This window comes from Schistocerca serialis, chromosome 2 (assembly GCF_023864345.2).
Source record: "Schistocerca serialis cubense isolate TAMUIC-IGC-003099 chromosome 2, iqSchSeri2.2, whole genome shotgun sequence".
Classification (NCBI taxonomy): Eukaryota; Metazoa; Arthropoda; class Insecta; order Orthoptera; family Acrididae; genus Schistocerca; species Schistocerca serialis.
The window spans coordinates 988,801,409-988,815,161 of NC_064639.1; the positions used below are offsets into that span (position 1 = coordinate 988,801,409).

Here is a 13,753-nt window from a genome sequence, read left to right on the forward strand (position 1 = left end):
AAACAAAACTATTGCTCCTGTAGAACAGGTAAGTACAAAAAAAGACAAAACACTTTGGCTCTTGAGCTACTGGAGTAATAGTCAAGTAGGAGACAGCTATTAAAACGAAGTACACACAGTGGGGAAAACATGCTCAAATTATTTGAAAGGAATAACTTCTTTTGTATTTTGATCTGTTACTTCCTGTAATTTCTCTCTCCATTATACTCATTCTTGCTGATCACCGCTGAACCCCCCCCCCCCCCCCCCTGCCCTCTTCATGTCTAGTTAAATTATTTTGCACCTTGAAAAAAGTAATTATTCCTTTTAAAAACTTGAGGTCTGCTCTCTCTCTCTCTCTCTCTCTCTCTCTCTCTCTCTCTCTCTCTCTCTCTCTCTATCTCCTCCCCCCCTCCCCCCTCCCCTGTCACTCTAACTCTTTTTCCCAGTTCTATTAACTCTGCTCCACAGTTTCAGTTGTGGCAAATGATGATGAGAATCTCTTATTCCACAACAGTGTTGGTGGTAGTAGTAGTACTGGTAGTTTTGTTCATCAATCAGCCACTTTTGCAAGTCTATTGGACATTTCATGGTGTTATGGTTGAAGAAAAAATGACACAATTCAAATATGCATGCATTTACATTTGTTCACAGCCAATCACTTTTACAATGATACTGTAGATTTCACAACTTTATGGCTGACAAACAAAAAACATAATTCAGATATACATGCATTTACATACTTATAGGTCTTGCTTGACAAGAATGCGACATGTAGACATCCATGGTCTTATAGCAGAAAATATTCCAGCATTTGCTTAAAGTAATTTAGGGATATCAGGAAAACCTAAACCAGGTCACCTGGATGGGGATTAGAAACTCCATCCTCCTGAATGCAAGGCCGGTCTGTAAAAACTGCACAAACTAAACTTACAGAATTTTGCCAAAGGAATGGTAGTGATGTTGCACTAGGCCTATGTTATGGTGAATAAATGGCAATATTTCTTTGTTTTCTACCCCCAGTGTAGAAACAAATCATACTGATATCTAAATATAAAATAATTATGAAAAGAATAAATACCACCTATGACAAAATAGGACGAAGGTTCACATCACTCTGTGTGTCTGTCTCCCTCTTTTTAAAGGCAGAGAAGTTTGCCATTGGAAGCAATAAAGTGCTTTTTGTTCATAGATCCTTCATTATCAGATATCTTTCATTACAAAAAAGCATACAAAACCAGCAGCATATTTTATATTACTATAAAAGAAGAGATGTAAAAACCATAAAGGTATTTGAAAAGCTATACTGTGTCTTCTGATTGCTATAAAAGCAAATGAATTTTAAATTCTCAGAACCATATTCCCAGTAGACAAACATAATATGTTTTTGTATGGTATTCCAAGATCCAAGTAGGAGGTGACACAGTACCTAACTATATAATTTACATAAAACAAGTAAAATAAAAATATCACAAACAATTTATATGAAAAGTTTGTAACTGTGAAAAAGTGGAAAGAGAAAATTAAGGAATACCATAAGGCATTTTGGTCATGAACCAAAGGAAATGTAACCTGCATTTGCATATGGTGGTTGACAATCAGTTAGTCACAGTTATCTAAATTGCATTAGAAATGCAACCAGACTTTGATGAGCTTGTGAGCAAATACAGACAGCTCCACCTTTCACACTGTATCAAGTGACTGTAATTGTTTATACTCACATTTGCACTTGCTTTTGTCTCAGGTTGTTATGTATTCATTTAGATTAGGCATACACAGCGGGAGGTGGGAGGGGAATAATCAGCTGTAACCCCTCCACCTACATAAGCCAGAGGTCTTCCTCTGAAAGACCATATTTTCTTTTTCTGATTGTGAGTTTCTGTAGTATACCATATCTAGTTGATATCTGATATCCTACAACCCAATTCCCCCCCCCCCCTCCCCCAAATCCTACTTTTCTAGGATGAAGCTGCCTCCCTGAAAGGTTCATTTGCTGGGTGTATGGAGGGAGGGGGCAGGGGCATTATCTAGCATGAGCTGCTCCTCCATGCTAGTGCTGTGTAACCAAGAACTCTGGAACCAGCCCACAAACAGAAAACACTACCTGTCTCCCACCCCGCTCTATGCTCAACTCCTGTAGCTCATGGTTTCTGCTCATAATGAACTGTTAAGCGGTTTTAACAGATACAGATTGAAGAAACAAGCCAGCAGTCATCCTACAGGAAGTCAACTATATCTTGAGGAAATGCAACCACTGTTCAGGTATAAATTGCATATTTCAACAAAAATTGGTTTGTCATTGCACATATCAGTTCCAAATTTGATTAGATAGATTAAATCTCTATTCCCAAACCTCAACCCCTCAGTAAATGACTGTAAATTCATAACAGATTTAAAGTGCAAACCTTTAATAGTATAAAATAAGATATGCTGAAAAGAAAATTACATGCCATAAACTTTCATAGTATAAAATAAGATAAGCTGAAAAGAAAATTACATGCCATCCTTATGCAAAATTGTTATTAGTCAGTCACAGAACATTTAGATAATGATAAAGCTAGAGTACTGCAATAAACTTGTAATGACAGTTGTAAAGTAAAATTATTTTCATTTTTCATATTGATGAAACCAAGTAAATTAAATCAGTGATTTTTGTAGACCTATGTATGTAATATTACTAAACAATATCATACTTTTATTGTTTTGTCACACAGTTGAATATATCGTTGCAACATTTTATATTCCACAGATGACTAATGAATGGTTGAAGGATATATCAGTGAGAAATTGCTTAGCAATTGTATCAGTGAATAAATATTTGTCACAGTAGTGTCTATTACCTTACCCTATCCTATGTTTAATTTTCTTTCCTTCATTCCAAGCAGCAAAAAAATTGAATTTTTGCCACAAGAATGAAACAATATACCTGGCACTTTTAAGCTTTGAGTAACAGCATGGAAATAACTTGCCTTAAACAATTTTGGAAGGGCATCAGCTGGCTGCCCTCTAATGACGAACAGTCGAGAATTGAGCTTCCGCAAGCTAGAATCGAGGTCTTCAAGACACTGGAGAAGAAACCTGAAAAATAAAATGAAAAAGCCTAGTACAGCAATCTGAAAAACTAAAATAATTAGCGGGAAATATATTCTAAAACGTAGGAATATCTGTGGACCAAGCATAGTGTACTGCACGTATCACCAACATCCCACCAGAATTGTCATCTAGGACATTAATAAAACTCTACTTGTTTACATTTTGCACTAAGTGTAAGACCAAGCAATTAATATTATATGTATTTGTCCTGTATTTACGTATTTATTTATTTATACTTGCACAGAAGATTGACTTACTGTTTTTATACTTCATGAAGCGAGCAACTACCGGAAGGAGGGCTCATTGGAGAAACTCTGCGGTGTGCAACAATCATTCTACATGTTTATATTGTTAACATAATTTGTACTGTAAAACAGAGAACCGTCACGTGTGTACGAATACTAACTACATTTGCCGAACTTTTCTGAGAGATTGTGTGTTTGGATGCGCAACAGTGAGCTCACGCAGGCTTACGAACTATTTGAGTGCGGGCAGTCTCGACCAGTGTCATGTCACGGTGGAAAGTATCACCATTTTCAAATCCGATTACAAAAATGCTCTTCATGCACAATTTAGAACAGAAACCGCAGGAATAACGACTGACATACGGCACAAATGATTTTAATACTGGTCATTTCGTGCTTGTGCACGGAAAAATGCGAAACAATTGCCGTCTTTCTAGACATTAAGTGTGAATAACTTCTGGTAAGTATAACTGTTTATGCTTTTTCTAAATGAGATCAGGTATCTCACTCACGCGAGTGTGCTTTACTCATCTGTCATCAAAATGTTGTAAACTGTCTGATATTAACGTACCAAGAAAGCAGGTGTTGACAGATATGAAAATTACCGAAATATCAGTTTTATAAGTCCCAGCTGCAAAAAACTAACACGAATTCTTTACAGACGAATGGAAAAACTGGTAGAAGCCGACCTCGGGGAAGATCAGTTTGGATTTCGTAGAAATTTTGGAACACGTGAGGCAATACTGACCTTACGACTTATCTTCGAAGAAAGGTTAAGGAAAGGCAAACCTACATTTGTAGACTTAGAGAAAGCTTTTGACAATGTTGACTGGAATACTCTCTTTCAAATTCTAAAGGTGGCAGGGGTGAAATACAGGGAGCGAAAGGCTATTTACAATTTGTACAGAAACCAGATGGCAGTTATAAGAGTCGAGGGGCATGAAAGGGAAGCAGTGGTTGGGAAGGGAGTGAGACGGTTGCAGCCTCTCCCCGATGTTATTCAACATGTATATTGAGCAAGCAGTAGAGGAAACAAAAGAAAAATTCGGAGTAGGTATTAAAATCCATGAAGAAGAAATAAAAACTTTGAGGTTCGCCGATGACATTGTAATTCTGTCAGAGACAGCAAAGGACTTGGAAGAGCAGCTGAACGGAATGGACAGTGTCTTGAAAGGAGGATATAAGATGAACATCAACAAAAGCAAAACGAGGATAATGGAACGTAGTCGAATTAAGCGGGTGATGTTGAGGAAATTAGATTAGGACATGAGACGCTTAACGTAGTAAAGGAGTTTCGCTATTTGGGGAGCAAAATAACTGATGATGGTCGAAGTAGAGAAGATATAAAATGTAGACTGGCAATGGCAAGGAAAGTGTTTCTGAAGAAGAGAAATTTGTTAACATCGAGTATAGATTTAAGGGTCAGGAAATCGATTCTGAAAGTATTTGTATGGGGTGTAGCCATGTATGGAAGTGAAACATGGACGGTAAATAGTTTGGACAAGGAGAGAATAGAAGCTTTCGAAATGTGGTGCTACAGAAAAATGCTGAAGATTAGATGGGTAGATCACATAACTAATGAGGAAGTATTGAATAGAATTGGGGAGAAGAGGAGTTTGTGGCACAACTTGACAAGAAAAAGGGACCAGTTGGTAGGACATGTCCTGAGGCATCAAGGGATCACAAATTTAGCATTGGAGGGCAGCGTGGAGGGTAAAAATCGTAGAGGGAAACCAAGAGATGAATACACTAAGCAGATTCAGAAGGATGTAGGTTGCAGTAAGTACTGGGAGATGAAGAAGCTTGCACAGGACAGGGTAGCATGGAGAGCTGCACCAAACCAGTCTCAGGACTGAAGACCACAACAACAACAACTGTGATTACTCTGTAACGGAAACGAGCGGTTAATGACGAACAAAATACTTTTCTGCAGCTCTGAATACTGAAATAGTTAACAATCGGAGATCTGCTTCAGTTTCTAAAAAGAAAGGACTAGACAATCAAACAGTAGTTTCCAAGTGGATGAAACGCATCATTTGCTCTGCCTATAAGTGATACTATGCGATCGGCTGCTTCACGTCATTAGACTTGTTATCGTTCTCCCGTCCCACTTATATATGTAACACATCTGCTCAAACATTAGTGTTTCGCCAGTCCTTGCACAAGGCTTATAGTGAGTGTTTTAAAACGAAGAGTCACTTATAAATTACTTGTCACACTAGAAGAAAATTTCCTATAATGACATGTCTGGAACAATGGCGCTCATACGCTAGTTTTTTTTAAGGGGAGCCTATACTTGGGGGTATGCGGTATTTTTAATATTTTGGAAGACGAATGGGAACCTGCAAGTAGCCATAAAAAGTTCCAATTCCGACCAAGCAAAAAACCTGCGTATTAACGACTTTTTTAAAATCCTTTTCTCGAAATAAAAACACCTGAATAAACTAAGTTTTTTTCCCTTTCGATGAGAACAAGGCCGCAAAGGTGGGGGGGGGAGGGGGGAGGGGGTCGTTGACCACGGATATGGGCGCCCTTGGTTCGGAAATAAATACCAGTTGAGAATTGAGATATGGGCCGCTGAAGATCCGCAATTCGCATGCTGCATTTTATTTACAGATGAGGAACGATTCACAAGAGATGACACAGTAAATTACAACACGCACGTGTGGGCAAAACCAAATCCTTGGAAATCACGGGCATGAGGCATCAGGATCGTTTCAGTATCAACGCAACGTATGGGCAGGAATTGTCAACGACATACACATTGGGATGGGGCCACATACGTTACCAAACAGATTAGCCTGTGCTGTGTATCACGATTTCTGAGCGATGTACTGCCAGCGCTATTGGAGTACTTTACCCTTGCAGAAAGACAAGAGTGGTATACGCACGACGGCGCACCAATTATTTTCTAAGGGTCATGCTGTCGTGTTCATAGCGAAAAGACAAGTTCTGCGAACAATATCGATAGCAGAAACGGAATTTTGGCGTGGAAGAAGAAGACCCGAGTACATACATGTTTGGCCAGAAGAGCGCAATATGGAAGGCCTACTGAAATAAGTTATTTGACGAGATATTTGAGGCGAAGTCCTTAGGCGATAAAAGACTGAATGAGGTAACATAATCTATGAAGCGAAGTCCTTAGACAGGAAACGATAAATTAGATGATAGAATTAATGAAGCAAAGAGTTAGACAGTAAAGGATAAATAACGTGGCATAATAAATTAAGCAAGGTCCTTCGGTAATAAAAGGGCAACAATTGAAGCAGAGGAAAAAAAAGAAAGAGAGAGCGGCTTGTGTTGGAGACTACGCTACGTCATGAGGAGCCAATGGAAGGTTTAGGATGGATTCCTTAGCCATGTAGGAAAGGGCTTTCTACCCTCTCCTCTCACTCTTTGAAAGATTTCTGGAGAATAACGAATCAAGATATCCAATGAGGCGGTGTGAAGCCTACGACGCCGCGTCATGTCAGGGACTGGTGGGATCGAAGGCGAAGGCGGACAAAATGCTAGGAACTGGGGTCTAGGATCACAGAAACATGTAGAAAGAAGTAGCAGTCTGAGTTACAACCTGGAGTTAGATAGCTTCAAGGCTCTTCAGATCTTAGATTTACACGAGGATTTCAGTTAGCAGTCGGAATAGCGATAAGCAGTCACTGTCTCTGCATAAGGAACTGACTTTAATGTGGAGGCACCTCACTTAGAAAAGTCACTCCGCAAATTGAGATTCAGAATAAACTTGAAGGTTAATTGCACATTCTGAATGGTTATTCTCCTCAAATCATCTATATCCATCTCAGGGAATTCACGCCTGACAATCAAATCTCCCTCTCACTCAGGTCAACAGACTGAACTTCCTTCGACAGGAACACCTGTCGCTCAGTCCCTGGCAAAATCCACGCTCGGGACTCGACAATGGAACAGTACCTAACTGTAACGTTTCGTGGTCCAGGAGGTCCGTTCCCATGGCCATCCCCTTCACCAGACCTAAAGTAGTTGAATTTCTGGCTATAGGGACTTTAAAAAGGCTCGGCGAATGCTCAACGCATCAACAATGGGCGGACTTTACAGGAACGTGTGACCAATGCATGTGACGAAATACGAATATATTTCTAAGGGTGCGTGATTCTCTGAGAAGATGGACTGAAATACATTGGTGTCTAAAATTAAAGCAACAAACCGCGCTATTTCCCCCCGTCGTGTGTCTAATTCATGACATAATCATACCAACTGTCAACCAGATGTCCGTACGATCGTGTTATGCACGGAAGATGGAATTCCGGTCAACTGACAACCATGCCAACGATGACGTCAGGGCACTTATGAAACAAGGTAGTAACTCCACATGTACAGGGTGTTTCAAAAATGACCGGTATATTTGAAACGGCTATAAAAACTAAACGAGCAGCGATAGAAATACACCGTTTGTTGCAATATGCTTGGGACAACAGTACATTTTCAGGCGGACAAACTTTCGAAATTACAGTAGTTACAATTTTCAACAACAGATGGCGCTGCAAGTGATGTGAAAGATATAGAAGACAACGCAGTCTGTGGGTGCGCCATTCTGTACGTCGTCTTTCTGCTGTAAGCGTGTGCTGTTCACAACGTGCAAGTGTGCTGTAGACAACATGGTTTATTCCTTAGAACAGAGGATTTTTCTGGTGTTGGAATTCCACCGCCTAGAACACAGTGTTGTTGCAACAAGACGAAGTTTTCAACGGAGGTTTAATGTAACCAAAGGACCGAAAAGCGATACAATAAAGGATCTGTTTGAAAAATTTCAACGGACTGGGAACGTGACGGATGAACGTGCTGGAAAGGTAGGGCGACCGCGTACGGCAACCACAGAGGGCAACGCGCAGCTAGTGCAGCAGGTGATCCAACAGCGGCCTCGGGTTTCCGTTCGCCGTGTTGCAGCTGCGGTCCAAATGACGCCAACGTCCACGTATCGTCTCATGTGCCAGAGTTTACACCTCTATCCATACAAAATTCAAACGCGGCAACCCCTCAGCGCCGCTACCATTGCTGCACGAGAGACATTCGCTAACGATATAGTGCACAGGATTGATGACGGCGATATGCATGTGGGCAGCATTTGGTTTACTGACGAAGCTTATTTTTACCTGGACGGCTTCGTCAATAAACAGAACTGGCACATATGGGGAACCGAAAAGCCCCATGTTGCAGTCCCATCGTCCCTGCATCCTCAAAAAGTAATGGTCTGGTTCAAATGGTTCAAATGGCTCTGAGCACTATGGGACTCAACTGCTGAGGTCATTAGTCCCCTAGAACTTAGAACTAGTTAAACCTAACTAACCTAAGGACATCACAAACATCCATGCCCGAGGCAGGATTCGAACCTGCGACCGTAGCGGTCTTGTGGTTCCAGACTGCAGCGCCTTTAACCGCACGGCCACTTCGGCCGGCTAGTAATGGTCTGGGCCGCCATGTCTTCCAAAGGTATCATTGGCCCATTTTTCAGATCCGAAACGATTACTGCATCACGCTATCTGGACATTCTTCGTGAATTTGTGGCGGTACAAACTGCCTTAGACGACACTGCGAACACTTCGTGGTTTATGCAAGATGGTGCCCGGCCACATCGCACGGCCGACGTCTTTAATTTCCTGAATGAATATTTCGATGATCGTGTGATTGCTTTGGGCTATCCGAAACATACAGGAGGCGGCGTGGATTGGCCTCCCTATTCGCCAGACATGAGCCCCTGTGACTTCTTTCTGTGGGGACACTTGAAAGACCAGGTGTACCGCCAGAATCCAGAAACAATTGAACAGCTGAAGCAGTACATCTCATCTGCACGTGAAGCCATTCCGCCAGACACGTTGTCAAAGGTTTCGGGTAATTTCATTCAGAGACTACGCCATATTATTGCTACGCATGGTGGATATGTGGAAAATATCGTACTATAGAGTTTCCCAGACCGCAGCGCCATCTGTTGTTGAAAATTGTAACTACTGTAATTTCGAAAGTTTGTCTGCCTGAAAATGTACTGTTGTCCCAAGCATATTGCAACAAACGGTGTATTTCTATCGCTGCTCGTTTAGTTTTTATTGCCGTTTCAAATATGCCGGTCATTTTTGAAACACCCTGTACAATCACTGTGTACACAGTCACAAAATGGTTCTGAGCACTATGGGACTTAACATCTGAGGTCATCAGTCCCCTAGAACTTAGAACTACTTAAACCTAACTAAGGACGACACACACATCCATGCCCGAGGCAGGATTCGAACCTGCGACCGTAGCGGTCACACAGTCACAGATGGTGCGTTATGACACAGAGAAGATACCTACCAGACTCTCTGTAGTGGAGAGCCATAGAAAGAAAGAAAGCAGGGCAGTCGCAAACTGATATGGCCCGATGGCTTAATGCGAATCTTCTGTTGTTTCTCGGATGTGGCGTCAGTTCATAGAGACTGAAACTGTATATCGAAGCATCGATCACGTATGATTTCTGAAGAGAGGAGCGTTATTTGGCTGTAAGGGCACGACAGTACCGCCTGAGTACTGCAAGGCAACTGGCGTGTGAGCTCGCAGCATCTACTGGACGTGTTGTATCGAGACAAACGGCGTGCGCAAGGCTTTGGCAGAGTGGCCTTTATTGTCGGAGACCTGCTGAATCTACCGCTGACACATCTTCACAGAAACGAACGTCTAGAGTGGAGTCATCGACATTCCACCTGGACGGTCAAAGAGTGGGCCAATGTTATTTTCACAAAAGAGTCCCGGTTTACTCTGGAGAGTGATTCTCAATCAATTCGCATCTGGAGGGAACGTAGAACCCAAACATTGTGGAAAGAGACCGATGTAAGGGAGGATCACTAATGGTGTGGGCAGGTATTATGTTGACCACTCGGACCCCTCTTCATGAAACTGTACGGGTGAATCGGCAAGGTTTAGCTGCTGTCAGGTATCAGACGAGATCTTGGGAGCTCATCTGCGATTGTTGCGAGGTGCTGTGGGCCCAAGCTTCGTATTGATGGATGATAATGCTCGATCGCATGGAGCACGGGTGGTTCTTCTTCAGCTGCTCTTTCTCGTCTTTTGTCGTCTCTGACAGAATTACTATAAAGTTATTACACGAAATAAAAAAGAATCGCTGTCATAATTCAGCAGCTATAAATATTAAAAATTACTCGTATACATCAGACAGTTCGCCACACTGCTAAAGCCGCATTTCGATGTACAGCGTGTCAAGAAACAGTCTGAAAAGCTTGTGAGGCCTTTGCAGCATAGGTTAATGATTATTAAGAAAAATGTTTGATACGTTGAACCGGCTGGTGTGGCCAAGCGGTTCTAGGCGCTTCAGTCCGGAACCGCGCGACCGCTACGGTCGCAGGTTCGAATCCTGCCTCGGGCATGGATGTGTGTGATGTCCTTAGGTTAGTTAGGTTTAAGTAGTTCTAAGTTCTAGGGGACTGATGACCTCAGATGTTAAGTCCCTTAGTGCTCAGAGCCATTTGAACCATTTTTTTGATACGTTGAGCTGTTTCCGAGTTAATTAGTATTGAAGTTGGCCAATCAAGCCGTTGCGCGCGAATTCAAGTGGTCCGCCAGATACAGTTAGCGTCAGTTGTTCCCACAGCGTAGGCGATAGCGCACGAGACTGCTCACCGTTGATTTTCGTATCGCGCTCTTGTTCGGTTTTAGGAAACGATACGAAGAACATGTTTGGCGACACCGACTCTGGCGGGCCGCATAAATTTCGGCGCGCAACGGTCTGATTGGCTAACTTCAATGTTAATTTACTCGGAAACGGCACAAAGTATAGATTTTTCTCTTCGCAACTATTTCTGAGCACAAGCTACCCTGCAGCACCCTTACAAGCTTTTCAGACTGTTTCTGACAACCCTGTAACTAGTCGTTGTGGATATGTTTGTGTTGGCCTGTCTTAGCTGAGTCATCCCGTAATTCCGAGAAGAATATGAAACGTCAGTTAGAAAAAACTGAAAATCTAGAACGCTGATGCGAAGCAACACGTGAATGGCACAGACCAGAAAATCGGTCAAATGCTTACCCCGCCATTAACTGTACAGTCTACAGGATGGTTGTAATTAAACTTCCGATGTTTGAGAGGGGCCCCATGAGAAACGAGTGGTCGTAGGACAACGAAAGTAATTCATCCACAAAAGAAGTAGCTTATAAGGCGCTTGTTCGCCCGATTCCTGAGAAGTGTTCATCTATTTGGGATCCCTACCAGGTAGGCCTGATAGAGGAGATAGAGAAGATCCAACGAAGAGCGGCGCGTTTAGTCACGGGATCGTTTAGCTGACGAGAGAGCGTTTCGTAAAAGGAACAAATTGTCCACACGATTGATTCTCCCGACTGAATACAGTGTTTAACAGTAATAATAAATGTAAAGATCTTTTACAGCAAGCCAGCCGCTGATTACCAAGACGAAGAACTCCACCAAAGATCCTATTTGGCTGATTTCACGTAATGAAATATTATAATAAAAACTGTACATAGATAAAGGAGAGAAAGAGAGAGAGCGAATGAAAATAGAGATAATATTAATAATCCTCCATTAGTATAACTTTTCGCCTGTCGTATCACGGATCAGCCAAGACACGGGAGGCCCTTACATAACTGTATAGATTTATGTGTGAAGGTGAAAGGGTCTTAAAGACAACAGATACACGTCTATACAGACAAGACATTACACAAAGTTAGCGGCTAGCTGCATTCATCATCTATTCATAGAGGAAGAGACAACTTAATATTATCATGTTAAAAACGCTTGCATGACAGACTCACGTTTCAGCTAAATGGGTTGAATCTAAATACATCAAAGACTCACGTGATGCAGTTCAAAACCAAACAGTCAAAATGTGAGCAGATTAAGATTGTACACAACAACCAAGGTATAGAAGAAGTTGACTCAATCAAATTCTTAGGTTTAAATGTAGATAAAAATTTGAGCTGACTGGCTCACATTGAATACTTGGCAAACAAAGTGAGCAGCTTTGAATTTTGCAATGCACATATTATCAACTTCAAATGACATGGACACACGAGAAGTAGCGTATATAAGCTATTTCGTATCCATTATTAGGTATGGTATTGTTTTTTGGGGTAACTCGACAAACATAGTGCGGATACTAAAAATAAAGAAAAAAATCATTCCAAATATGTGCACTGCAAATCACAAAGAACCATGTCGACCATTATTTAGAAAACTTAAAATATTAACTCTTCCATCCTTATACATATATGAGATTATTATATTTTTGTACACCACACATGAATTATTTGAGGGAAACCAGTTTGTCCATTCACATGATAATACAAACAAATAGAATTTAATGCTCCGCACCCACCGCCTCAGACTGTATGCCCAGGGACCTCAATACATGGGAATGAAAATTTGTAATAAATTAAAAGGGAACAAGTTGATGCAGATGAATTTAGGTTCACTGAAAAGAAAGCTATATGAGGTACTGACTCTGAAGTGTTATTACTCAGTGGATGAATTCATGCGGAACGGACTGGAAATCTGAGCTGGATACAATGTGTTACACATTCCAAGAAATATCCTTATACAGGGTGAAAAGTGTTTAAACCGACAAATTCTGGGACGCTGTAGGGGACATCAAAACAAATATTTTTCCCTAATGTCATTTTTTCCTATGAGGATTATTTAAACCGGTGGAGGCCGTATTACGCTCTTCAGTTGTTAGAGGCGGTATTAGGCTCTTCAGTTGTAGGCAACTGCTGTCCACCAGTGCAGTAGTGCAATGTCTCTGTTTACTAATGTAGCGATAGACCTGGAGTGAGTACACTGATATGGTTGGTGCGTACTACGTGGTGCACCACAACGGACGAGCTGCACAGCGGGTTTATCAACAACAATATCATAATCGCCGTATCCAGCATCGTACGACCTTTGCTGCTGTGTACCAACGTCTGCATGAGACCGGGTCATTTAGCAGATTACCTGGACAGGGACGCCGTCGCACGGTAAGAACGCTGCAAGTTGAGGAAGCTGTCTTGCAGCGTGTGGAGCGGGATCCTTCAATCAGCGCTCGTGAAATTGCGCGTAAGATGGGGACGAATCAGACGAATGTAAGAACAGTCCTTCGAGAGCAATTGTTATGTCCATTTCACTTACAGCATGTCCACAACCTGGAACCAGTTGATTATCCACCCAGAGCACAGTTTTCGCAGTGGTACCTGGAACTGTGTGAAATGCAACCTACACTTCCATCCTCTGTGTTGTTTACCGATGAAGCAACGTTCGGGGGTGATGGTGTCTTCAACATGCACAATTCGCATGTTTGGAGTGAGGATAACCCACATGCCACAGTTACTAGCGCTCACCAAGTGCGGTTCTTCGTTAATGTGTGGATCGGTGTTGTTGGGGACTGTTTAATTGGGCCGTATCTGCTACCTAATTGTTGTCTTTTGGTCGT

At 41.8% G+C, this 13,753-nt stretch overlaps 1 protein-coding gene across 7 annotated transcripts in view; it reads right to left on the reverse strand.

The window, feature by feature from the left end:
* The window catches only part of LOC126458418 (cryptochrome-1-like), a 187,777-nt gene that overhangs the window by 84,072 nt on the left and 89,952 nt on the right, over positions 1-13,753 (reverse strand). For all 7 annotated transcript variants that reach the window (XR_007585633.1, XM_050095449.1, XM_050095450.1 and 4 more), the window contains exon 2: positions 2,949-3,057. Coding sequence is in view for 6 of the 7 variants with exons in the window: in XM_050095449.1 (XP_049951406.1) it covers positions 2,949-3,057 (109 nt within the window). In the remaining variant the exon portion in view is untranslated. The remainder of the gene's footprint in view (positions 1-2,948; positions 3,058-13,753) is intronic.